The 27923-nt window shown below is 43.4% G+C and overlaps 1 protein-coding gene across 3 annotated transcripts in view; it reads left to right on the top strand.

Annotated features, from left to right (window-relative positions):
- IGF1R (insulin like growth factor 1 receptor) overlaps positions 1-27923 on the top strand; it is a 318275-nt gene that overhangs the window by 232177 nt on the left and 58175 nt on the right. For all 3 annotated transcript variants that reach the window (XM_033188875.1, XM_033188876.1, XM_033188878.1), the window contains 3 exons: positions 11765-12077; positions 17809-17957; positions 20497-20641. In XM_033188875.1, coding sequence (XP_033044766.1) covers positions 11765-12077; positions 17809-17957; positions 20497-20641 — 607 coding nt within the window. The remainder of the gene's footprint in view (positions 1-11764; positions 12078-17808; positions 17958-20496; positions 20642-27923) is intronic.

The following is a 27923-nucleotide window of genomic DNA, read 5'->3' as shown; positions in this document are numbered from 1 at the left end:
AAGGGCCTCTCTCCACCAACCTGTGACCAGTGTACCTGTGATTTTATCACTACACATTAATAGAAAGGTTTACAGGGCTAATCTTCCCATGATGTGAATCATGAAAGTCAAAATTTATGAATGAAAAGAAGAAGGAATGAGGTACTGATATATGCCACACCAGAAATAAATATTGAAAACATTACCTATGCTAAGTAAAAGAAGCCAGTCACAAAAGACACTATCTATTGTCTGATTCCATTCATGTAAAATGTCCAGAATAGGCAAATCTATAGAGACAGAAAATATAATAGTGATTGCCTAGGGAAAGGGGATGGGAAACATGGCTAATGAATGTTGGGTTTTTCTTTGGGGTGATAAAAATACTAACATTAATTGTGGTGGTGTTTGTTCAACTTTGTAAATATACTAAAAGCTACCAAATTGTACACTTTAAATGGGTGAGTTATAGGGTATGTGAATTAGATCTCAGTAAAGCTGTTGTAAAAAATGTGTGAAGGAAGGGGGAAAATCATATAACCTATACCATCCCAACAGCCCAGCTAGAGGACGATTCCTGAGCCTCCTTCTCAGCCTTTGTGTTAATTCTTTGCATTGACGGCTTCTCTCTCTTTACCCTTACTAATTAGCTCTCAAAACCTCTATTTAACAATGATGCTGTTTATAACTTTCCTCCTTCTGGTTTCTTGCTTGCCCTTTTTGTGGTGTTTGTTTGTTTTTCTTTTTTCTTAATACTCTGCCCAGTGTTGCCTGTTGGTTCCGGAGTTCCGGAGGCTTAAGTGATCCAATGGGCACTGTCAGATGATTATTTCTTTTGCTCATTAATTAAGTGTTCACAGATACATTCAGCAGCCAAACCTTGTGGCATGCCTTCTGCCCCAGGCAGTGAGAATCTACTTGGAACTTGAATATTTCTGTGAGCCTTGATTATATGTACCACCAAGGGGATGGCGTGCGTAGAACTACATTTTTTCTTGTTCTCCACAACAGACTTTGTTCTTTAATTTCACAAGCTCGACAGCCTGTAAGATATCATACTGGTACCATAGACAGTTTTCTTTTGATGCCCATGGGGGATTCGTTCTGGGACCTCCCACAGATACCAAAATCCACAGGTTTATCAGCAAGGGTCATTGCTCAATTGCAACAACTGAAGCAGAAGCTCCTCTCATCAGAGGCAGTTACTGCAGCATGTTCCTTAGGGCAAATATAACCATATATATAAATGACTGTACTATCAGGAGATAGAACAACAAGACCCAGAAAGACTCAATGACCCACAGAGCCAGTTCTACCCAAACAAGTCTTACTAATGAGATTAGATAATGAGAGTTTATTTTCTTCATCAATTCATGTAGCTCAGCAAGACTGAAAACTCTGCGTGCACACTTCTGCAGAGAAGAAAAAAAAAAAGTCCTTGAGGGCTCCATTTGCTGGAACTCAATAAATAAAGAAGGCCTTAGTGGGTTCATGTTATCTCCTTAGCATCACCTGGATGCCTGACTCTTTTCCAGAGTGTCATATTTCCTGGGTTTTGTCCTTCAGACTAAGTGCTACACCTCTTAGTGTGGCGGAGAAAAGGGTGCTGTCTTTTTGGATGCATGCTCAAATGGAAAAGTAGCGTGAGATGAACTCCCATAGCCCTTCATCATTTTTTTAAATATTTATTTATTTATTTATCTATTTATTTTTGAGATGGAGTCTCACTCTGTTGCCCAGGCTAGAGTGCAGTGGTGCGATCTCGGCTCACTGCAACCTCCACCTCCCAGGTTCAAGCAATTCTCCTGCCTTGGCCTCCTGAGTAGCTGGGACTACAGGTGCGTACCACCACACCTAGCTAATTTTTGTATTTTCAGTAGAGACGGGCTTTAACCATGTTGACCAGGCTGCTCTTGAACTCTTGACCTCAGGTGATCCACCCGCCTCCCAAAGTGCTGAGATTACAAGCATGAGCCACTGTGCCTGGCCACCCCTTCGTTTTAGACAATAGAGACATGCTGCAACCACATACCACCATAAACACAGTGGGGAAAGAGGCTGCAATCAGCAATCAGGAGGATCTGGGTTCCAAGCCCAGGTTTGCAGTTTTCAACAGCTGCGTGCTCTTGGTTCCACCATTTGGTCATCTACAAATGAGGATAATGATACCGCCCCCTTGTGATCATTAGGGGGATTAAGTTAAATGCAGAAATGTATGTGAGATGCTTAATGTATTGCAAGGCAAATGGAACATACTTAGTGAATATTAACTGTATATTAATACAGAGTCCTGTATTCAGAATCTCCAGTATAAATTACATTCATATAGTAGAGATTAGAGTAGTTTCTCTGAACAAGAAGACCTAGGAATTTCAGGTGACTAGAAGCTCAGAGTGAGCCAGCTATGTTTGATGATAGTTATTCTTAAGATCATACAGAGAAACTGCAAGCAAGCTGCTTTGGGCAAAAAAGAGCATTGTTGTCTTTTCGTTCTGTCATATTCTACACTGTTCAGACTGCCTCTGTACTGTTAGAATAGGTCTGGGGCATGTTGCATGAGTGGTGACTGAGTAAGGTCTTCAGAGGGAAGCCATGACCATCATTTTGGAATATTGTTTGAAAGTCTGACCTGTACAAAGCAGCACCCACTTACTTCCCCTGTGTGTCAGACGCCTGCATGAGGGCTGAGGAGGGTCCAGTACAGGAAAGTGCATTTTTAATATGTGTATGGAGGAAGTTGGTCAAGATGGGTGCTATCTGGCAGTGGAGTAGCACTTCCTGGAAAGTAATGAGTTCCCTTAGATTTTGTTTGAAGGGTCACCCAGGTTTTTGTAAAGAAGTGCTTTAGATCAGTATGCGATGGATAACCGTAAATTTCTCTTCAAATCTAAGAATCTGTGATTGGATGAAAGAAAGGACTGCGTAAGTACTTGTTGCTGGTAAACTGGGCCAGGTAACTGGGCTGGTAAACATGGCCCTAGAAGCTGCTTGCCTGTTTTTGCATGACGTAAAGCAGTCCTGCAACCCAATGTCACCTCAGAGGGACTGGAATGTAGAAGAGAGTGAACAGGGACAGTGACGAGGGGTGAAAATACGTAACTCCTTGCCCCTTCTGTATACCCTAGTACTTTAGGAAGTTCACCCTTGTCTAGGCTTCTTCCTGTTAGGAAGACAGCAGACTCAAAATCAACCCCCTTCAAAGACTGCAAGATCTCCTTGCACACACTGGACTTGGGAGAAAATGAGAGCTTTCAGGCCTTCTGTCTTAACAGGTTCAGAAAGGTGTGGTCCAGCCCTGTGACTAACCAGCCGTGCCATGCACACTGAGAGTTCTGTTTGGGTGTACCTTTCTGTGTGCTCCTGGGTGCACCCCCAAAACGCTGGTTCTCTTGAAAACCTTTTTATTTAGATTCAGACAGACAAACTGTGATATCTTCCATTCCAAAGACCATAAAGTGTTTCTTCTGGGTCTAACTACTGTAGTGGGATATTTTCTCTAGAATGAGGTTGTTTCTTTTTGGCATTGAGAAGAGACATGTTGCCTATGTGATTTTCTTTTGTGAACGTTTAAGACACAGAGCTTGCCACTTGAGCTTTCTTTTGCCATGCATAGCTGCTTCTGCATAATGGCTGCAGCTCCAGGCAGAAACCTGTTTGGAAGTTGTCTTAAACTCTTCCTGGAATCTCTAGGCAGTGGCTCAGTGGGGTTTTTCTTTAACCATTCCTTAGGATGACCAGAAGCTTGACAGAATCCTCTTGTCTTCATTTTGAGAAAATATTTCTTTACTGTGTGTATGTGCAGCATTTGGTTTTACCTCATGGGTCTAAGCATTTTCAACTAAGCTTCCTTTTCCAAACTAGCAGACTTGTTTAGAGAACTTCAAACTAATGTGCCGAGGTACAATACAGTGGCTCTCTGAGCCTGAGAAGCCTGTGCTCACCATCACTCTGTTCTTCACTGTGGTGGTAGGGGTGGAGAGTAGTATGTGTGAGAGGACAGAGGCGAGGGCTGATTGAAGATTATTTTACGAGGTGAGAGCATGGTGGCACACCTGTCGGCTGAGTGGACTCAGCGCCTGCCCTGGCCAGGCTGTCCTCCTCCTGTGCCAGCCATGGGCTCCCTGAGCCCTTCTGCGGTCATTCGTGGGTGTTGGAAATAAAGATATCCTTTCTGTCGAAAGTGTTTGCTGGGCTGCCTCTGCCTCCCTGGAAAAGCAGCAGGGCACACAGGCTTCCTAAGTAGCCCCTGAGGGAGGGGCTCTTTTTATTGTCACTCTGGTTAGTTTGAAGACCAGACAGAAGGCAGCAAGGACCAACCCTTGATTGAAAACTCTTTGCCTTTAGGCCCTCGGTACCATGTTCACAAGGCTCCAGATAATTCCACAAATGCATTATTATTGTTACCTAGACTTGGGGAGAGAGAAGGGTGAAACATGGGTCTGGGAATTCACAGATGAATACACTGTAATCCACTGGAGCACATTTCTTTTAAAGGAGTAGGGTATTCTAAAGGAGTGAAGACTCTGCTGGGGGTTGCTAGGCCCCTGTGAACAGTGGTAGCCTTGGCCACGGTGTGTGCTGGGATCTGTCCTGGGTCCCCCGGGCATCCTCAGACCTCCCCCACACCCCACCCACAATCCCCTCTCCATCCATCTGCTGACCACACTTCAGGACATTTCCAGCTCAGATTGCGCCTGATTGCATCCATACAAACTGCGCGCCAGGCATTTCCGTTTGAATGTGTACACAAAAACAACACATCCCAGACTGAGCTAATCTTTCTGTACCCCTCAAAAGAAAAGTTCTGTACCCAGCGGAGCGCGGTAGCTCACGCCTGCAATCCCAGCACTTTGGGAGGCCGAGGCAGACGGATCATGAGGTCAGGAGATTGAGACCATCCTGGCTAACACTGTGAAACCCTGTCTCTACTAGAAATACAAAAAATTAGCCGGGCGTGGTGACAGGCGCCTGTAATCCCAGCTACTCGGGAGGCTGAGGCAGGAGAATGGCTAGAATCCGGGAGGTGGAGCTTGCAGTGAGCAGAGATAGCGCCACTGCACTCCAGTCTGGGCGACAGAGCGAGACTCCGTCTCAAAAAAAAAGGTTCTGTACCCTTCCAAATGGTCCCGGACATATCTTGAATCTACCCTGCTTTTCCTCATATGCACTTGATCTGGGTCGCTGTGGCTAAAATGCACATCTGATCATGTGCCTCCTGCTTAAAATAGTCTTTTTCCTCTTAAGAGTAGTCCAAACTCCTGTTGCTGGATTAAAAGACTGTTCCAGGCTCTCCTACCTCGGGGCACACCATCTTTCCTCCCAGTCTCCCCTCCCCTCTGTCCCCAGTGCTTCCATCCTTCAGTCGTGCCGATGTTTTCTTTGTTACCTTTGCTTCTTTTGGCCCACACTCTCTGTCAGCTCTGCCAACATCCCCATGCACCTGCTAGCTCCTACTCACTTTTCCAGCTTTGGCCTGGAAGTCCCTTACCCTGGCAAGCAGCCCTAATCTGCCCTTTGCTTGCTACTGGCTCATATTCCCACTGCTTGTCCTCAGGCTGTGAGCCCTGGGAGGGCTGGGCTGAGTCCTGAACCTGCCAGGTCTATAGGGTGTAACATACCTGAGGCCTGACTGCTAAAATCGAAAGAAGCCTTTCTCATTCCCTCAGCTGAGCTAAGTCCTTTCTGGAGAAGAATGCCCATGGCCTGGGTGGACTTCTGTTCGGACTGGGGGAGGACCCTGTATGTCAGGTTACTTAGAGCCCCTTGCTTGCCCTCCCCTCCTCTCCCTTTCCTTCTCCTCCTTGTGTTGTCTGATGGTCAGTTCCTCTCCTGGCAAGGCAAGAGAATCATAAAATCTCTTTGGACCATGTGTGTCTCTCTGATGCACTTTGGAGGTTGAAGCTCACTTTCATGAAGTTAGGAGCAGTTAATACTCCTGCATAAGGATGCATGCCTGCTAGGGAAAGCCTCCCTGTGTTTATATGGAACAGCAGTGTGTCCCTTAGGGCAACCCAGAAACAGCTGAGACGGCCCTAAACGCTTCTGTATTTTGATTCAGAAGCTTTACCTTATTTGAACATCTACAGAAATAAGTTCTTTCCTCTAGAAATTATCGCGGATAAAATTGTTTGCATTGTAAAATATTGTACGGCCAAGTGACCCCCTCTTTCGTGTTTTGTTCCTTGTGAAGAGGTTGAGTATCTTTTTTTTTTTTTTTTTTTTTTTTTTGGAGATAGAGTTTCGCTCTTGTCCCTCAGGCTGGAGTAAAATGGCGTGATCTAGCTCTGTCGCCCAGGCTGGAGTGCGGTGGTGCCATCTTGGCTCACTGCAGCCTCCGCCTCCTGGGTTCAAACAGTTCTCCTGCCTCAGCCTCCCAAGTAGCTGGGATTACAGGCACGTGCCCCCACACCTGGCTAATTTTAGTATTTTTAGTAAGAGATGGGGTTTCGCTATGTTGGGCAGGCTGGTCTTGAACTCCTGACCTCAGGTGATATGCCTGCCTCGGCCTCCCAAAGTGCTGGGATCACAGGCATGAGCCACCACGCCCGGCCTATGGTGTGCTTTTAAAAATGGTTTCTCCAAATTAATGATTATTTTTTTAAAAACTCTGGCAAGAACAAAAACAAATGGTTTTTTAAAAAACTCTAGAAATAATTTGATACATTCAAGGACTCTGGAGAAGGAGAGAGTTAAAGGCTGATGCGTGTGACTCTTTTTCCTCTCCCCCCAAGGAAAAAAAAAAATGAAGAGAACGAGCTTTTAAATGCAGTGCCTCGTTTTTTATGTGATCGCGACCCTGAACCAATCCTTTTAGCGGTGGATGTGGGACATATTGTTAGTTTTTCCAACAGTTTAGATGGGCCTTTGTTTTTATTGTTGGTCACTAAGAATTCCAAGGAATAGAAAGATCTCATGGGCAAAATCAGTTTGCTTTTTTCTCTGTATATTTGTTAGTTTATAGCAGCTTCTGCTTTCCTCGTATTTTTAAAAGCTGAAATGCCTTTAATCGCACTCAGTGTGTTTATTCATAGAAGCCAGAGAAGAGGGTCCCTTCCTTTCCCCCATAGCGCTGTAATGGAAATTTGGTACTAGATGAAATTCTCCGTTTTGGCGCTCACATGGAACAGCCATCCATCTGCTGGTGAGACACACTGCCCGGGGCTTTTCAAGAAATCCCTTAATGGTCCTGTACACTAATAATATTTATATACATTGAGATGAGACAAAATTTACAGCGGGCTTCTGGAGCTGGCTCCAGGACTCTAATCCCGCACTTGCTCGAGTTCTCTTGCTTGCCTCCCAGATTCTTTCAGGTTGTGCTTCAGTGAGGGGAGGATGGTGGCCATCTCTGGAGCAATGCTTATTGACACAGTTCGTCCTCTAACAAACACATCACCTTTCCTTTTGACCTTCCCCTTTTCTCCCCATCACATTCCATTGCTACTCCCTCATAGAGCATGTGTTTATGCATAGTTTGCATCATTTAACACAAAGGAATCCCTTGATTTGTGATCCCTTTAAGAAGTTGCTCTGTATATAAAGAAAATGATTTTTCCTGGTTGGTTTTACTGAAGTTCCTTCAGAAATAGCTCCCACCACCGAAACAAACCCGACTTCCCCAGCCTGTGTATTGGTTGTGGCACGAACTGACTGACTGGATGATACAATTTCACTCACTCCTTTGGGAGGTTTCAGGGGACCACTGTTCAGATGTGTGGGAAATGCAGAATATGTCTACAAGTACTCTGTCAAGTTTTTTTTTCTTTCTTTCTTTCTCATCCTGGAAAAGCCCGACATTGATATTTAGGTATAACCATTTGCAAGCAAGTGCAGAGGGACATTTTTCTGTTCTTTTCAACATTCTTGAGTTATTACTATTGCATTAATAGCTACTTGATCTTAATATCTATTACACATCATTTTATGTAATGTTTTCTTTAAATTGTCAGGGAAAGGGATTCTGCAAGTAGATGTTGGTCCCCCCAGTTAGTCTCTGATGATGACGGTAAGATTCTCAATCAGTGTTTCCTTCCTCTAATGACAAAGCATGGTGATGGTGATGTCTGAAGAGCAACCTCCAGGGACTTCAGTGCTCCGAGATGGGTGTATTCTTAATACAGCTGGCACACGCCTGATGAGCAGGAATGTGAGAGTTGTTTCTCTAGCCAGTTTTATTGAACCTCACAGATCTATTATACGACGTGAATTTTGTGGGAATAACATAGGCTGGAAGTCTACTCTCTTCCAGCCTGGTCCCTCTCTCCTTTCAGCCCTATCCTCTCTGATCATCATGCCCCTTGCACTGCTGCCAGGTAACCTTTCTGATACGAAAATCTGGCCATGTTGTTCCCTTGCCTAAAACTCTCCATGGTTTCATATTATCCACAGTTGGGCTAAACCCTTTTGGACAGGCCTTCGGTGCCTCCCTGAGCAGTGGTCCCTGGCCTTCTTCATTAACACCCAGCCCTTGCACCCATAGTGACCCTGTTGCTTTTACAAGCATTTACATGTGATTGCGCCTACCATGTTCTTTATTCCTCCCTTGCTCATCTTTCCACTTTCAACTCCACAAAACCTTCCCCAGCACCCAGAAGTCCAGGAAACACCAGGCAGCTCCACTCACTCCTGTACTTGCTGTGTCGTCCATTCCTTGGGGACAGGATTGGCATTGGTCCTGCGTGCATCTCTCTGGCACACAGGTGCAGCACACATTAAATAGTTGCTAAATGAATAAATGAAGAATAGATGGAATTATATTCTGTTGTTACCAGTTTAAACACATGAAATTGGGATATTCAATTTCATTGTGTCTTTAGATCTTGGACCTTGACGTCACCTCTGTAATGGATATATTTGAAATTATTAACTGTCTTCAAGTGGGGGCTTGATGATAGAGAGAGTGTGTGTGTGTTTACAGCAAATGCTAGGTTTGTAAATTCAAATTTGTGTTATCCTCTTCAAGAAAGTCACCTTGTCAGACAGCATATATATCCCAACATTTTAGGAACTCATAAAATGCATACTTTTTTGATGTGATCAGAGATGGGTAGCTCCTTATTACTTGTGGGTTAGATTAGTTTTTGGAAATAGCCTGGAGTCATTGAGAGCCAATCCTTATCAACAAAATGGCATAAACTGACAGGAATGGGTTTCTTCTTTACTTTATAGATAGCTCTGAAGACATGTCTCAGTTGGGATTAGTTCAGTTGCATATATGAATAGCAGTCATTGAAACAAGATAAAAGTGTATTTTCTTGCATCTAACGATGTCTGGAGTAAGCAGTCCAAAGTTAGCCTAGTGACCCGACTCTTGTGAGGTACTAAGTTCCTTTTATCATGCTTCACCATTCTTGATGTTTCACCTTGTGGTCCAAGGTTGGTACTTGAGCTCCAAGCATTAGTACTGCATTCCAGCCAGCAAGGAGGAGGATGGCCATGCCCTCTCTGTTCTCAGGAGTCTTCCAGGAAGTTCCAGTCAAAAAGTTTGTTTATATCTCGCTGGCCAGAACTTAAGTCATAGGGCCACCTCTAGCTACAAGGAAGACTGGGAGATGTAGTCTGTAACTGGATGGCAATATTTCCAACTAAAAATTACTGAAAATGATAAGAAGAATAAATAATGGAAGGCAACCTGTTGTTTCTGTCAAAGGATGACTTCAAAAGAGAAAGTTGCAAAAGTATTTTAAACTTGACAGTATCACAGCAGTTTTCTTCAGAGGTGACACTGTTTATTTGCATGTCCAAGTTCTGATATCTGTTTTCAAGTTCACCTATTTGCAGCGAGATAGGAACTCTTGGAGGCAACTAGTGGGTATATAAGCTGGTACAGACTTTCTAGAGGACAGTTTAACCCAACAAGATGAATTCTGGAAATTGATCCGAACAAAATGTTAAGGGTGCTCATGAAGATTGCTTTGCTGATTGCAGTAATGAAAAGTAAAGAAATATCTTATAGTTGGGAATAGGTGTAACTTACGATACAGTCTACAATGGGATGTAGTACTGCTGTTAAATGTTGTGGAATTCACAATCTTTTGTGCCAAGAAAAAAAACTTTCAGAATGGCTTGTCCTTTTTATAGATACTTGTATTTATATGTCCATGTACATACATAAGAAAGGACCAGGGAAGGTCTGCATGAAGATATTAATAAAGGGGTCACTTGTGGGTACGTGGACTTACTTGTTCTCTATATTCTCTTGTTTGTGATCTCTGATTTTTTTCATCATGTATTTTTATTACAAGAAAAAACGAATTCTAGAATCTCCACTCAGTATTGCAGGTCAGAGTCAAAAACATACACATTTAAATAATTTTGTATTGTTTTCCAATTTGAGGATAAAGTAGGAAATGTATAATGCAAACCAGATTGCATATTTTGTTGATTTATACTTAATTTACAAGTAAGACTAACAGCCCACAGAGTGTGATCATGACAGCATTGTTATGGAAATAAATGCCAACTCATCTATTTGGGATGTACACCATGGATCTGTGGTTATTAGACACTGATTTAACTTTAGCACATAAAGAGGCTTAGAGGAGATGGCTTCTAATATCCTGTGGTTCCGTGGGCTCAGAGATACTACTCACCCACCTGTCAGAGGCATTGAAACCAGAGCAACTCCATCATGAATAGGAGCTAGGTAAAAAGAGGCCAAATTCCAGACGGTTAAGGCATTCTAAGTCATAGGATGAGATTAAAGGTCAGCACAAAATACAGGTCATAAAGACCTTGCTGATCTAACAGTTGCAGTAAAGAAGCTGGCCCAAACCCACCAAAACCAAGATGGTGACAAGAGTGACCTGTGGTCGTCCTCACTGCTGCACTCCCACCAGCGCCATGAGTGTTTACAGATGCCATAGCAACATCAGGAAGTTACCTTATATGGTCTAAAAAGGAGAGGTATGAATAATCCACCCCTTGTTTAGCATATCATCAAGAAATAACCATAAAAATGGGCAACCAGCAGCCCTCCAGGCTGCTGTGTCTGTAAGAGTAGCCGTTCTTCTGTTCCTTTACTTTCCTAATCAACTTGCTCTCAGTTTATAGACTCACCCTGAATTATTCTTGAGTAAAATCCAAGAACCCTCTCTTGGGGTCTGGGTCAGGACCCCTTTCCTGTAACAAACGCATGTTCTTGGACTTGAGAATGACCCTCAGACATGGTGACTTCTTGGTCATCTTACAGGTTAGGATATCATGGCTTATTTGGGGTAACACCTTTGATATCATCTAAGCCAAGAGAAATTTTCCTGAAGCCATTTTGAATGCTATCATCTTTACTATAGAGTGTAGTTTAATCATTTTCAAAATAAGCATTTCTACACACTAAGACTTTAAAAGAGTTTTCAGTAAGGAACATATTTGAAATGCAAAGTGAGCATACACAATGCCTTTTAAATTATTAATGAACCATGGGGTCCCTGTAGGGCTTCTACTGGCTCACCCATGCCTGAGGCAACCTTCAAAAGTGGGTATTATCTCCCTCATTTTACAGATGGGAAGAGAGAGGATCAGGATCACAGAAGCTAATGGTTTGTCCTAAACAAGGAGTTCCTAGGACCGGCTGAACTTTAAATATATCTACTCTCTGCAGGTCTAAGTGGGTTGAAAGGACAGTGGTTGGGGAGAGGATTTCGTAGTGTGTTTTTGTATTGTCTCCTCAGTGAGCGATCTGGTGCTGGTGGTAGCAGTGAATGACCCAGAAGGATGCTGGCCAGGGCCAGAGAAGGCAGTGCCGCCCCTGCCTGGTCTCACCTCCGTCTCTCCTCTGTCTCCACAGTGTGCCCGAGCGCATGTGGGAAGAGGGCATGCACCGAGAACAACGAGTGCTGCCACCCCGAGTGCCTGGGCAGCTGCAGCGCGCCTGACAACGACACGGCCTGTGTAGCTTGCCGCCACTACTACTACGCCGGTGTCTGCGTGCCTGCCTGCCCGCCCAACACCTACAGGTTTGAGGGCTGGCGCTGTGTGGACCGTGACTTCTGCGCCAACATCCTCAGCGCCGAGAGCAGCGACTCCGAGGGTTTCGTGATCCACGACGGCGAGTGCATGCAGGAGTGCCCCTCAGGCTTCATCCGCAACGGCAGCCAGAGGTCAGTCGTGGCCACACATGTGGTCACTACCCGTCCCCACTCCACCTGCCACCCTGGCACAGAAAAGTGGACTGTCAGTTGTTTCATCTGGGTGCAGCCCTCAGGAAGTTAACTGAGGTGGGTCAGTTTGAGAGGGCTGGCTTACCTTAAATGTTTGGTGAGATTCTGGGAACAATTGGCATGGCTTACTGGCCCCCCTCACCAGTTTGTTTTATATTTTAAGTGCATACTGCCTGGCTGTTTGAAATTAAGTATTTGCTTGCTGGTTTCAATACCCAGAGTTCATGATCTCTCTGGGTACTTGCCAAGCTGGCATCTAAGAGAGGACTATAGTTTTAGATTTTCCTAGTCTAGGTGTTGCTAGCCAGGTGAGGCTTTGGAAATGCAAGAGAAAAGACAGGCCAAGCCCCCACCACCATCCTTGAGACCAGCAAGCAGACCTAACCATCTTAGTGCAAGAGCCAGCAGCAGCTCAGAGTAAGCAGTGGCTTAAAATAAGCAACATTTTCCCATCAACACTTCCTTCCTCTCATCCCCCTCTACCCTGACCCTCCCTCAGTGCTCATCATGTCCTTCATTTTCCTTCCTGAACTTTGAGACTTCACTTGGGAAGCAGAGAATTTCCTTATGGCCGGGCACGTGGCTCATGCCTGTAATCTCAACACTTTGGGAGGCTGAGGTGCATGGATCACCTGAGGTCAGAGTTTGAGACCAGCTTGGCCAACATGGTGAAACCCTGTCTCTACTAAAAATATAGAAATTAGCCAGGTATGGTGGCACATGCCTGTAGTCCCAGCTACTCAGGAGGCCGAGGCAGGAGAATTGCTTGAACCTGGGAGGCAGAGGTTGCAGTGAGCCAAGATCACACCACTTCATTCCATCCTGGGTGACAGAGCGAGACTCTGTCTCCAAAAAAAAAAAAAAAAGAGTTTCTTAAAACAAATGCCATCCCTTTTGTACATGTCAACTGGAGTTCTATAAATTTGTCATTGGTTTATGCTTTTGAAAATAAGATGCTAACATTGTTTAGAAATGTGGTAACTATAACTTTGAAAGCAAAAGAAGATTGGGTTTATGCTTTTGAAAATAAGATGCTAGCATTGTTTAGAAATGTGGGAACTATAATTTTGAAAGCAAAAGAAGATTGGAGATTTGGGGTTGCTGTTCCCTTTCCTGAAGCAGAGTAAAGAACTTTTAGGGGCTCACCCCTGTAATCCCAGCATTTTGGGAGGCCGAGGTGGGCAGATCCCTTGAGCCCATGGGTTCAAGACCAGCCTGGGCAACATGCAAACCCCATCTGTACAAAAGATACAAAAATTAGCTGGGCGTGGTGGCACACACCTGTAGTCTCAGCTACTCGGGAGTTGGAAGTGGGAGGATCACCTGAGCCCTTGAGGTCAACGCTGAAATAAGCCAAAATCGCCTTACTGCATTCCAGCACAGGCAACAGAGACTGTGTATCCAAAAAAAAAAAAAAAGAGCTTTTAGGAAAGTGCTGTTTTAGTGAACAAAATGCCTTCTTCATGATTAGCACCAAGGGGCCTGTCTTTCTGAGTCTGTCAAAATGTATTCTACAAATATAAAAATATCGCGGGTGTGGTGGCTCACGCCTGTAATCCCAGCACTTTGGTAGGCCGAGGCGGGCAGATCACGAGGTGAGGTCAGGAGATAGAGACCATCCTGGCTAACAGGGTGAAACCCCGTCTCTACTAAAAATACAAAAAATTAGCTAGGCCTGGTGGCGGGTACCTGTAGTGCCAGCTACTCAGGAGGCTCAGGCAGGAGAATGATATGAACCCGGGAGGCAGAGCTTACAGTGATACGAGATCGCGCCACTGTATTCCAGCCTGGGCGACAGAGTGAGACTCCGTCTCAAAAAAAATAAGTAAATAAATATCATTTGTCATTAGAAAAGTAGATGTTAATTTTAAATATAATTTTTGCTGCAGTTTATTTCTATAAAGTACATTGAGCAAGTGTTCATAAAGGGGTTCTTTTTCTAGTGTATTATCTGGAGATGCAGCTTCTACTGTAGGTTTACCTTCAAATCAAAGATAATACTCATTTTCTTTTATAGTATTAAATGTAGAGCGACTTTCTGCCTCTTATAATTTGTATAACCATTAGGATAGTAACAAGAACAACAAAATTACTCTGAATACTTTAAAATGATAAATAGGCCAAGGACTTCAGTGAGCTGCAGAGGATACATATTATGTCCAAAATCAGTCTACCACATTGTACTCACATTTTGTTGGCAGCCTTCGAGTATAAAAGGGCCTTTACTGGTGCACACCTCAGGCCCAGGGGCAGTGTCTGGAACCAAGTTGAGGCTCAGCCACTATTCAGACGTCACCTTGCTCCTTGGGGTGGGGTTAGGGGAGCGGTAGCTTGTCCATGAACTCAGTATGCTATCATCTTTGCTTTGTGAATACATTTTCTGAATGACATTTGGAGGCCTTTGGTCATTCTGCAGCCACCAGAGTTGTGGCAAAGTGGGAATGCTGTCCATTTGACAGTGTTGTTTCTTCCGCTCTAGCGCACTCTTCAGAGAACTGAGCCATTATTTCCCCTATTCATTCTTACAGTCCATTCAAAACTATACATCTACCTTTCTGTTTAAAAATAAAACACCATAAAGAATAATAAATTCCCTTCTCTCTGCCTTTGAGGTTTACTTAACAATTACTTCAAAATATTTTGTTTTTATCTTGTTTATACCTTCTCTATACCATAATGGATTTGAGGAAGCTTAATCTATAAACATGTTATCAAAACATTTCTTAGAAAAACATTTTTTAAGTGCCCGATGACTCCTAGACTTTTTACCAAAGACAGTTGTTTCCTTTTTTTTTTTTTTTTTTTTCTTTTTCTTTTCTCTTTGATAGACTGGCTATGTTGCCCAGGCTGGAGTGCAGTGGTACGATCATAGCTCACTGCAGCCTCAAATTCCTGGGCTCAAGTGATCCTGCTGCCTCAGCCTCCCAGAGTGCTGGGATTACAGATGTGAGCCACTGTACCCAGCTTCAGATTTTTCTATTTGAGTGAAAGATGGAGAGAAACTAAATATACACTTAGGTTACAACCCAGCAGTTGTAACCATGGATTTTTATCCCAGAGAAATGAAATTTATGTCAATACAAAAACATGTACACCATCGTCTGTAGCAGCTTTATGTGTAATAACCCCAAACTGGAAATCACTCAGATGTCCTATGATAAGTAATTAGTTAAACAAACTGTGGGACATCCACACTGTGGAATATTATTACTCAGCAATAAAAAGGAACAAACCACTGAAGTACACTACTTGGATGGATCTCAAGAACGTTATGCTCTGTGAAAAAGCCAACCTCAAAAGATCATGTACTGTATAATTCCATTTGTACAACATCCTCAAAATGACAGATTATAGCCGGGCGAAGTGGCTCATGCCTGTGATCCCAGCACTTTGGGAGGCTGAGGTGGGTGGATAACCTGAGGTCAGGAGTTTGAGACCAGCCTGGCCAACATGGTGAAACCCTGTCTCTACTAAAAATACAAAGTTTGGCCAGACACAGTGGCTCATAACCTATCTCAGCACCTTGGGAGGCTGAGGTGGGCAGATTGCTTGAGGTCAAGGAGGCCAACATGGTGAAACCCCATCTCTACTAAAAATACAAAAATTAGCCGGGCGTGGTGACCCGTCTCTGTAATCCCAGCTACTCAGGAGGCTGAGGCAGGAGAATCACTTGAACCCAGAAGGGCTGAGGTTGCAGTGAACCAAGATTGCGCCACTGTACTCCATCCTGGGTGACAGAGTGAGATTCTTGTCTCAAAAAAAAATACAAAAGCCAGGCATGGTGGTGCAAACCTATAGTTTCAGCTACTCCAGAGGCTGAGGCAGGAGAATCACGTGAACCCCCAGGAGGTGGAGGTTGTAGTGAGCTGAGATCATGCTACTGCACTCTAGCCTGGGCGACAGAGTGAGACCCTGTCTCAAAAAAAAAAGACAGATTATAGAGATGGAAAACAGATTAGTGGTTGCCAGGTGTTAGGGACATTGGGGACTAGGTTGGGCAGGGCAGTGAGTATGAACAGGTAGCATCAGGGAGAACTGTGTGGTGATGGAACAGTTCTGTATCTTGATTGTAGTGATTATACAAATCTACACAAGTGATCAGTGACAGAGCACCATGCGGGCATGCGCATGCGCGCGCGCACACACACACACACACACACACACACACACACACAGAGTTAATTTCCAGGTTTGATACTGCATTATCATGATGTAAGATGTGGTAACCATTGGAGGAAATTGGGTGAAGGCTATGTGGGATCACTCTATAATTTTGTAAATCTTTGCAGCTTTTTGTGACTCTATAATTATTTTAAAATAAAATGTTTTTTTAAAGGGAGAGTGAGAGTTTATAGGGTATGTAGATAAATTAGAAACAACAGAAGACCAAGTAAAAAAGTGCTGAAGGAAGCCCCCATCCCAGGCTAGAAATGAGAATGGTGAGTGCAATGGTAGAGGAAGGACTCCCCATCTGTGGGTGGGTCCAGTTCCTGCAGGAGCCTTCTGGAAGCCATGATCCCCATTCTCCCAAACACGCAATAGGAAAATACCAGAGAAGTTATGTTTACCTATTAGCTTTTAAACAAAACAGAACCCTACATCTTTGTCTGAGATAAAAAATAACCTTCATAGGTAGGGGGAAGGGACATTAATAAAAAAAGCTATAATTTACACTGTTTTTCTGGAATGTTTTTACTTCGTGAAATTTGAGAGATGATTCAGGAACAATAATGTACATGTAATGGCTCCCCAACTTACCATCCTGTTAACACACACATCGCATAAGGTCGTATCATTTGTCTTGTTTGGAAATCAATTCAACTTTCTGACCCTTGTTCTGTATATAACTATAGATCCCAAAGGTTCAGCTGCTAGGTTAGCCTTTTGTCTGCTATTTCGTAAATAACGGCAGGTAAGCAGGAAAAGTGCCAGTCTTACTTGTCCCTGACTCTTGGTGGTTTGTGGCATGTTCAGGATAGCATTTGAAATAAGAGCTCATTACAAAGTTAATGGAAACCCCTTGCTTTTATTGTGTATGCAGCGAAAACAACATTTGGATCAATTTACAAGTTTCTGCAAAACACTGTCAAGAAATAATTTCAGTTGTGCTTTAGCAAGAAAATAATGGATCTGCGCTATACCACATGCCTTTTGGCATCCGTCACTGGGCTTTCCTGAGACACTGACAGCAGGAGCTGGACTACCGTTAGGCAGAGACACTATAGTCCCTTTGCTGTCCCTGTCTTCTCTCCTAGCTACTCCTCCAGGTACACAGGCCAGGGTCACAATATCAGAAAGCAGCTCTGTGTTCCTCCAGAGAACCCCCAGAGCTTCCTTTCTGCAACACTATCTCTCCCACATGGAACCAGCTGGCTCATCAGTCAACAGCCTATGATACACAAATGCCTTGATGATGCATCATGTATTTTGTCTGGAAGCAAGCAACACGCTCTTCCTTTGTAGGCTGTTTCTCCTTTTGGTTGCAATGTGAGTGGCTTATCTTGGGTGGGCTTGGGAGTGATATACCATGTGACCACACAAACACTTCAAAACAGTTGCTTTTTCTAATGCATGCTGTAATAACAATAAAAAGCATATCCTTATGACTTTTTTAATGCAAGAAGACAGACTCAATTATCTGTGTTTTTGATTTTTTTTTTTTCTTCAACAGCATGTACTGCATCCCTTGTGAAGGTCCTTGCCCCAAGGTCTGTGAGGAAGAGAAGAAAACAAAGACCATTGATTCTGTTACTTCTGCTCAGATGCTCCAAGGATGCACCATCTTCAAGGGCAATTTGCTCATTAACATCCGACGGGGGAGTAAGTACTTCATCCCACTGGAAAAATGGCTAGATCTCATGGTTTTCTTTTGTTGATGCTTTTCATGCTCCCGTCCCTGAGTCACCACTAAAATATGGGCTTAGATAAACAACATGGTGTGTAAGCCTCATGCATGACGTCTCTTCTTTGAGTTTCCCTAAAAGATAAAAAACAGATTGAAAGGCAATCTGTTTTTTAGCCATTGGCACATCATTTATTCCTGTAAAGAGGGTCATCGCTCATCTTTTTGTTAGTCACATCTTGCATAGGAGAGGCAAGCCCTGACACATACAAACCCCAGAAGAGACCATTGGATCAGAGGTGTGACTCAGCAGACTCAGCAGACTCCAGCTGTAGCCAAATCCACACATCTTTCAAGTCTAAAGAGTTTTCGTTACTTGAATTTACTGAGAAGACTGAGCAAAGGGAAGTTTAGTGATATCACGTTAAACTTTTATGAAGTCCAAAAGAATGCTAGATTTCCAAATTTACTTGTGAGAGACGAAAGGATACAAGTATGTGTCGTTCTGTACGTAAAGTTTCAGTCTCACCCCGGTACAATGACCTATATTTGCAGTAGATGGCATTCCTGGTAAGTTGCTTCTAAGTTGGATATGTGCAAAGGATTTCCCACTGACTTAGCCTGCGATCTCTTCACTTCTTTGTTTTTTTGTGTGTTTGTTTCTTTGTTTTGTTTTGAGACAGAGTCTCACTGTGTAACCCAGGCTGGAGTGCAATGGCACAATCATAGCTCACTGTAACCTGGAACTCCTGGTCTCAAACAATCCTTCTACTCAGCCTCCCACGTTGCTGGGACTACAGGCACACCCTACCATGCCTGGATAATTTAAAAAATCTTTTCACTTCTGATTTTTTCATTGCCAAGGGCTTCTAGTAATGGTGCCTTAAATTCTCTGCTACTGGGACCACTTGCTCAAGGTACTGATAGTTTTATAAGCTAGAATAAATACTGTAAAAAGACTTTCAAGTTGAAAGGAATTTTTTGGGGAAATCCTTTTATGAAGAATTTTTTTTTACAGTTTGAGAGGAAAAATAATGTATTTTGAGAATTTGCTTTTCCTTAATATTTGTTAAATGAATAAACTGTTTTCTTAAGGTTTAGAAAGGACAGAAACAAGTTTTTGCTTATTTCTTCTGAATTTGTTGATATCCCTTGCTGTTGTTCACAATATACCCACTCCCAGTCCTCCATGATGAAGGTAACTCTGTTCCCCACAACTAGGGCTTCCCTGCTGTCATGGTACTTCTGAAGTTTAATTCTTTTGGCTGTGTCTGCATTTTCTCATTTACTTTTAATTTGCTTATCCCTAGAACATACCTTTTGAGTGCCTAAACTTTTTTATCTTCCTCTGAAGATAAAATTTCAATCTGTGAATTAAATCCATGGAGAAGTATCATTTTATGAAGGAATTGGTGCATATTTATGCATGATGATGAAATGTGTCTTCCGGTTTATGTCCATTGCAGAAAATAGATTGGATTTAGGATGATGGGACATCTCATTAGAGGGGAAATTTCCTGATCTTGACTAAGGCATACTTCCTGCCCCACGTTTAAAATTCAGGATCTCTTCCTTAAAACATCAACTGCATACAACCTCTCATCTTTTCAACTTGAATTTCCCTTTAATTTTTCTTGGAAAGCTGTTAAATTAGAGGTAGGGCTTTATCCTTTAGTACCCTTATTTTATTTGTATCAACTCAAAGCAAAATAGAGCCTTTTATTAAATATGTCTTCATAAATTATACACAGTAAAATCCCATTAATTGAACCACACCCAATTCATTATAGTCTTTATTAAAATTTTAGCATTAGTTGAACTGAAAATTGGTTTTTATTTACTAGGGGACAGGGTAGACTAAACAAGATGAAAGGAAACCTGTTGTTTGCATATTATGTTTGTACATCTGTATTAGCAACTATTTTTCCTCCTATTTTCTAGTTCCAAAAGCAATATGTAAATATTATAGAAAACTTAGCAATGCAGAAATGAATTTTTAAAAATCCCTCATAGATAGCCATTGTTAACATTTTAGTATATTTTCTTCTAGTCTTAGTAAAATGGAACCTTTAAATATAGATTCCTGTATCTTAGGAATTAGAAAGGCAGCAAAGGCAGTTCTGAATGAGACGGAGAAAATGTTGTTGATTTGGTCATGCCCTTGTACTGTGGAGGCCATACTGTCTGTTGACAGAGCATATTAAAAGACATTCCCTACAATTGTCAGCCTTAGCTAATTGCCAGTCTGGTATTTATGATCAGCTTGAGAGCTGCAGTACCCCCAACCTCCTAGAAACTTGCCTTGCCCTGCCTGGGAGGCCTCATTCCAGGAGTGGTTGTTGCGAGTCAAGCCAGGGAAGCATGCTTTTGTCAGGGAATGGCCAGTCCTGTGCTGGGAGCCTGAGCATCTCAGGGGGCACCTGCCATTGAATTGTTCTCACTTGTGTTTGTATGAATCCAAGTATGTCACCCTTACACCAAGTGAGCACACAATGACACGATCCCCTTTCAATGTAGATAACATTGCTTCAGAACTGGAGAACTTCATGGGGCTCATCGAGGTGGTGACGGGCTACGTGAAGATCCGCCATTCCCATGCCTTGGTCTCCTTGTCCTTCCTAAAAAACCTTCGCCTCATCTTAGGAGAGGAGCAGCTAGAAGGGTAAGTGCCCCAAATTTCATGAGCTGATGTTCTCCTATTACAAAATAAGCAGCATACTTGTAAAACTGTTGCTGAGGTAAGAGCCCTCCCTGCCTTGTTAAATAGAAGAAAGGAAGAAGCCTCAGTATTGCCTGTGCTGCTCGAGTAGGTGTTGGGTAGAGTCATGATTCTCCATTCTTAGGAGGTTGCTGTTTTGGAAAACAGATGTTTTCCCCCTTACTGGATTTTGCCTCGTCAGTCAAGGGTTGCGTGTCTGACTGTGACCAGTGAGGCGGCAGACTTGGGGCAGACTTGGTGTTCTTGGGGCTTTTCTGCCAAGACTGACAGCAGTTGATCTGGAGTGCTCACCTCCCTGTGAAATCATTCACACAACCCTCATCTGCCTCAGGATGCTGTACTCTACTATGCACAACTACTCCATCTCTTAAGATATTGAAAGTGAGAGCAGCGGAGGAGCATGGGCAGTTCGTTTTGTTATAAAGAAATCCAGATTCACAAGATTGTTTTTATTGATTAGTTTACAGGATTTGCACTATTGATAGAATTTTTGCCTTGGCACAGGAGTGCTTTGTGATAGGGGTTTTAAAATAATCATGGGCTTTTCACTGGAGGATAAAAGCTGGTGCTTATTGCATGCACAATTGCTTTCCAGCCGTCAGCCTATGTGTACCTTTGCATGTGTACTTTTCTCTTAAATACTCCCTTTTAAGTACGACTCTTGCCTGGCTTTAAGCGAATGCTTCAAAATAAAAGGAGTTATCAATTAAGGAGTGAATTCCTTCTAAAGAGAATTTGGGAAAATAATTTAGGAAAAAAAGAGGCGAGAAGGTCATGGGAAAGGTTGTCCTTGCTGATTTATCTGCCCCAACTGGATAAAGTTACTGCATAAGGGTTTCTTTACAGCCTCCCTGTTTTTCTCAGACTAACTCTTGGTCAGTCTTAAATTCTTAAAATTCCATCATCTGATAGAGCTAACAAGAGCAGGCAGCTCTTCATTCCATCCTTGAAAAGCACAGTGTCCTCCCCACTGGGAACACCAATCCTTGAAAAACTTCTTTCTCATTACAAATCGAAGGAGGCTGCCACTGCGCCCAGCCCCAGACTCCTCAGTCACTTACCTGGCAAGCTGAGGTCCTACCAATTTAAGGTGATGATTATTGTTCGTTGTATTAAATTTTAAAATGAATTTTTTATCCGCCTTTTTTTTTTTCTAAGTAGGTTTGTGTTTCTGGAATCCCGGATATCTGTGAGCTCTTTTTCTTTAGCAGATTAGTAGCTGTCAGATTTTCCTGTTGCTTAATGATACACCTTTTTTTTTTTTTTCTAGACTAAGCAAATGATAGACATAAAGGTGAATGCTGAGAGGAGAGGTTAATTTCTATTAGGAATGTGATTACCTTTTCATGGAGTGTTAACTAACTATTGTGCACTTAAATGTAGCTAGAAATTAAAGCCTGATTTTTATTTGCAAGAATATTTATGATATCTTTCTCATTATCTGAAACTTGCATAAAACCTGAAGTATCAGCAAAATCTTTTAAGGATGCGTGCTCAGGTGTTTGCGAGGCTTCCCAGGTAAGCCTGGGCCCCTGGCCTGCTCTTACCATTTTAGATGCAGGGGAGGGCAAGTGGGCCTTGGGTTTTCCCTGCTGCTGCTGCTCCCCAGTAGCCCTGCAGCTCCAAGGATGCCGGCTGCAGCCTTTCATTCCTGCATGCTGCTTCTAAGAGGCTCTCTTTTGAGCTAGGGCTCTTAAGAATCTTTCACCTCTCGATAGGAGCTCTTTTCTCTCACCCTGTCTTCCTGGCACATGACCACAAAGGTATAGCCCGTCCTCACGATGATGAGCTCCCCAAGAGCTCTGTTTGCTTCAGCTGTTGAGACCACTAGCAACACCTCAGCTGTTCATTTCTCCTTAGACTCAGGGACAGAGTTAGATCTGACCCCTTCACTGGCTGCCCTCACTTCTTCTGCAAGAAGGGCGAGAAAGAGAAGGACACGATCCGATAGACAGATAAACATCAGCAGTGCAAAGCAGAACTCGCACAGTGTTACAAGGGAAAGAGAGAAAATGTGCCCTAGGCATGGAGAAGAGCCAGATACCTGAGAAGATCAGACAGGCTTCTGAGGAGGTGGCATTTGAGATGGGCCTTGAAGGCTTTCGGGAAAAACTTGGGGAAAGCAGAGGATTGAAGTGAAGAAAGGCAATTCGAGGTAGGGTGGCAGGAGCAAAGGCAACAAGTTGGGGCATCCTGGGGCCTGTTGGGCAGCTAACGCTGAAGAGGTGGGTGGTACTAGAGTTACGTAAGATGTTTTGCACCCAGGTATAAAGAGTTATAATTTAGGTAGACCATGGAACATATTCAAGGCTTTTGAATAGAAGAGTGTTAGCAGAGCTGAAATTTTTATTTCGATATGCTTTTGGTTTAAGCCAAGATAACTTTTATCCCAGTGTTTCTCAAACTTTGCTACACATTATGAAATCACTGGGGGTGGGGGCGGGGGCGGGGTTGAGAAATCCTGATGTCCAAGTTGCACCCCCACCCCAATTCAATAGGAGTGTTTGGGATTAGGATCCAGGAATCAGTGCTTGTCTAAAGATCCCTAGGTACTTCAGCGGGAAGCAAAGATTGGAAACCACTGCTTTATCCCTTCATTTCTTCCCATGTGCATATCACAAAGCACTTTGACGGTTTTTTTCCTAAGTATTTTCCCCTCACACTGCTGCCTAATGTCTTAGAGGTTCACCCATGTTGTTACACGTGTCACACTATTTTCTTAAACTTTTTCTTTTTCTTTTTTTTTTGAGATGAAATCTTGCTCTGTTGCCTAGGCTGGAGTGTAGTGGCACTGTCTCGGCTCACTGCACCTCTGCTTCCTGGGTTCAAGCAATTCTTCTGCCTCAGCCTCCTGAGTAGCTGGGATTACTGGCACGCACCACCACACCTGGCTTATTTTTGTACTTTTAGTAGAGACGGTCTTTCACCATGTTGGTCAGGCTGTTCTCGAACTCCTGACCTTGTGATCCACCCGCCTCGGCCTCCCAAAGTACTGGGATTACAGGCTTGAGCCACCACGCCCAGCCTTCTTGAACTTCTTTTATAGCCAGTGATAACATAAATGTTTCCATTTGGTTCAATAGGATGAAAGTTTTGTAGCCTTTTGTTTTTGATGGAGAACAGAACAATTCAAGATACAGAGATCCTTCAACTCTGACAACCTTGACTTTCCAAAATATCACTGAGATCCCTCTCAAAAAGTCTCCTGAGTCATCCAGAACAGAGAATTCAAGCATTTTACCTTTATTCCTCACTCAGAGCCTCACTCAGAGCTCTTATTCCTCACTCAAAGCCTGTTGACTCAGTGTGAGCTGATTTTGCAACCGAGTGACAAAAGCCATAGTCATGGTTTCCTCAAGGACACCACTAGGGTGTATTTCTAGAGTAATGACCTTAGACATTAAGAAAATCAAGGCTGCTCTGCTGTTTACAAAGGAAACAGGTTTTGTAATCCACATGTACACGATTTTTATAAAATCGTTAATTTTTAAGCTCTTAAATAAGATAATATTTTCACTATCTGGAAAGTCCCCTTGTTTGGACAACCTTGTTTCCTGATGGCATCAGGTAACTAAGGAGTTAAAATTTCACATATATTGATGCTACCAAGGATTGTTGCCTTGAAAAGAAGAAGGAAAAAGTAGATGGAGGGTGGTGAGTTAAAAGAATTGACAGTCGCCGATAGGCATTTCTATGCTTTTGTTCCTACCACTTGACTTTGCAACACACAGTGCTTTGTAGTACCTTCTTGGAGCTCTAAGGCTGAAACATGGCCGCTCTTTAACATTTCCCTGGGACTTTTGGAAAATATACACTCAACCCTGTGACCCAGCAATTCCAGGATCCACCCAAGAGAAATGAAAACATGCCCACACAAGACTTGTGTATGAATTTTGGTAGCGGTATTACTCATAATAGCTTCCTGGGACTCCCCTGACCCCCAGGCCAAAAAAAAAGACCCACTGGAAACCATTCAGATGTTCATCAACAGATGAATGGATAAAAAGATAAATTGATAGGCCGGGTGCGGTGGCTCAAGCCTGTAATCCCAGCACTTTGGGAGGCCGAGACGGGCGGATCACGAGGTCAGGAGATCGAGACCATCCTGGCTAACACGGTGAAACCCCGTCTCTACTAAAATATACAAAAAATTAGCCGGGCGAGATGGCGGGCGCCTGTAGTCCCAGCTACTTGGGAGGCTGAGGCGAGAGAATGGCGTAAACCCGGGAGGCGGAGCTTGCAGTGAGCTGAGATCCGGCCACTGCACTCCAGCCTGGGCGACAGAGCGAGACTCCGTCTCAAAAAAAAAAAAAAAAAAAAAAAAAAAAAAAAGATAAATTGATAAACAAAATGTGGCACAAAGGACAACTGACTACTCAACAATAAAAAGACGTGAAGTATGATGCATGTTACAACATGGGTGAACCTCTAAAACATTAGGATAAGTGAAAAGGAAAAATCCAGACACAAAAGGCTACATATTGTATGACTCATTAGTATGTAATTTGCAGAAAAGGCAAAACTATAGAGACAGAAAGCAGACCAGGGATGGCTGCGGGGAAGAGGTGGAGATTGACCACCAATGGGAGTGAGGGAACTCTTGGGTGATGGAAATGTTCTGAAACTGAGTAGTGGACAGTTGTGTAAATTTACTGAAGCTCATGGAATAATGGGTGAATTTTTTTTTCTCTTTTTTTTTTTGAAACGGAGTCTCACTGTGTTGCCCAGGTTGGAGTGCAGTGGCACTATCTCGGCTCACTGCAAGCTCCACCTCCCGGGTTCACGCCATTCTCCTGCCTCAGCCTCCCGAGTAGCTGGGACTACAGGCGCCCACTACCATGCCCGGCTAATTTTTTGTATTTTTAGTGGAGATGGGGTTTCACCATGTTGGCTAGGATGGTCTTGATCTCCTGACTTCATGATCCGCCCGCCTCGGCCTCCCAAAGTGCTGGGATTACAGGCGTGAGCCCCTGCTCCCGGCCTGATAGGTGAATATTTGATAGGTAGATTATACTTCAGAAGTAAAGCTATTTTTAAGAAACACCTAACAAACAAAGTGGAACATTTTCTGAGTATCTGTATGGTGCCTGGTTCCACCTAGATAGACATTCCCACCCTTGCTGAACCCCTAAGGTTGATGTAAATACTGCATTTGCGGGAGGGTGGACATGATATAAACCAATGCGTTTGCAGATTAATTGGTGGGAGCATCTGCAGAAAGTCAAAAAAGGCCAAATACTCTATCAGTTGCAGATGGCTCTGTTGCCGATGACAGCCTGTGTCCTGGGTTCTGATGCCCTCTAGAGACAGCCGTGAAGAGGCAGTTTTCTCCTCTAAGAAAGGAACTGGAATGATTGGTTGTATAATTGCAGAATTGTTTTCAATATGTCAGCAAGTACTGAAAATGGGGAAACTGTCCTTCCTACCTCTGTAGGCTGGAGACCTCAGGTTCAGCTCCATTTATCAGGGCACAGGACCTTCCTGTTCTGAGACTTTGTTCCAGGGGACTTTTACACTTCAGAGAGTAGCACAGGTCATCCTGCACTTTTGTGGGGTGATTAAAAGCTCACGGTATCCTCTTATGTTTAGCCCATCCAATTCTTCCAGCTGGCCTCGGCCAGAAAAGCAAGGAAGACACCCCCAGTTTGCAGCTGAGAGACTCCAGCCTGGGAGAGCTGAATAAATCTTTTGCCCAGAGTTGTTCCTCAGTAAGTGCTGGAGATGAGGCTCAGACCTGACCTTTGGATTCCCAGATGGAGTGCTCTGAACCCTGTACCTGGGGCTGTCTTCAAACAGCACTCAAATATCGATAGAGATAACATAAAGATGTCCTCAGGAAGATAACCAACTGTTCCCACCCCGTGTGGTCTACAGATTGGGAGACAGGGCCTACCCAAGTGTAGAAACAAACATTTTTTACAACATAGAGAAGGCTGAGAACCAGGATACCAGTATCAATAAAATCTGGATATCACAGCGCATATGGAAGCTAAAGAAAAATAAATAACTGGTCAGGTGTGGTGGCTGACACCTGTAATCCCAGCACTTTGGAAGACCATGGCAAGGGATTGCTTGAGCCCAGGAGTTTGAGACCAGCCAGGGCAACATAGTGAGATACCAGCTCTTAAAAAAAAATAAAAGAAAAGAAATTAACCAAGCATGGTGGGGCATACCTGTAGTACCAGCTATTTGAGAGGCTGAGTTAGGAGGGTAACCTACGCCTGGGACGTTGAGGCTACAGTGATCTGTCATTGCGCCTCTGCACTCCAACCTGGATGACAGAGTGAGACCCTCTCTCAAGAAAAAGAAAAACTAATTTTTAAAAGCATTCTTTGAAGGTAAAGGCAGTAAGCTTAGAAACAATGGAAATCACATTTACTGAGTTATTTACTTAAGTAGTCTTTTCCTTTAGGAAACAATGATAACTTTATGCATATTTTAAAGATGTGCAGACAGGTCTCTGCCTTTTACCCTCTCTTAATTCTCACCTAATCATGGAAGGAATTTAGCAGGGAGCCTTACCCCAAGCTGCGGCTGGAATAACAAGCACAGTATTGACAGGCTGCTCATGAATGACTTGATTATTATTTTGACAGGGGTTTTATTTTTATTTTTCTTTAGCTTCCACAGGCTCCGTAATGCCTGGGTTTTATTGATATTGGTATCCTGGCTCCCAGCTTCTTCAATGATTGTAAAAAATGTTTGTGTTTACTGTAAAAAGATAATCTTGCTTTTCAAAGTGATTAATCAAATACACAGAATTTCAGTGTGCCTGCCATTCATTTGTCAAATTCCTGATTTATAATTCATGCTTCCTCCCGTGGGGAGAAGAATGTTTTGTTCAGAAGGTATTTTTGGTGTGGTTCTGTTCCCTGCTAGTGAAATTAGTTTACTAAAAAAGGCCTCATTCTGGGTGTAGATGGAAGTTTGGCCTGATTAATTGGTCCTTACCGGCAGCCTAGAGGTTTCTTCACCAGCAAGGATATTTTGTCCTGTAACACTAACTCAGGTCCCTGGAAGCAGCCCCACACTAGGGCGTGCATCACTGCAGAGTCTCCTTTGGAGCTGGAGAAACTCCATGAGCAAGAATGGGCTTATGATAGGACACATCCATTTTCACCCCATCCCTCCTTCAGTTGTATGACTGCATGGAGCCCTTCTGACCTCCAGCAGTGTCACCTGGCTGTGAGAAAGAGCAGGTGTGGATGGGGCCTACCCCCGGCAA

Source organism: Trachypithecus francoisi, unplaced genomic scaffold (genome assembly GCF_009764315.1).
Source record: "Trachypithecus francoisi isolate TF-2019V2 unplaced genomic scaffold, Tfra_2.0 Lachesis_group3, whole genome shotgun sequence".
Classification (NCBI taxonomy): domain Eukaryota; kingdom Metazoa; phylum Chordata; class Mammalia; order Primates; family Cercopithecidae; genus Trachypithecus; species Trachypithecus francoisi.
Note: the sequence above shows the minus strand (reverse complement) of the source record. Positions and strands in the feature narration are given on the sequence as shown.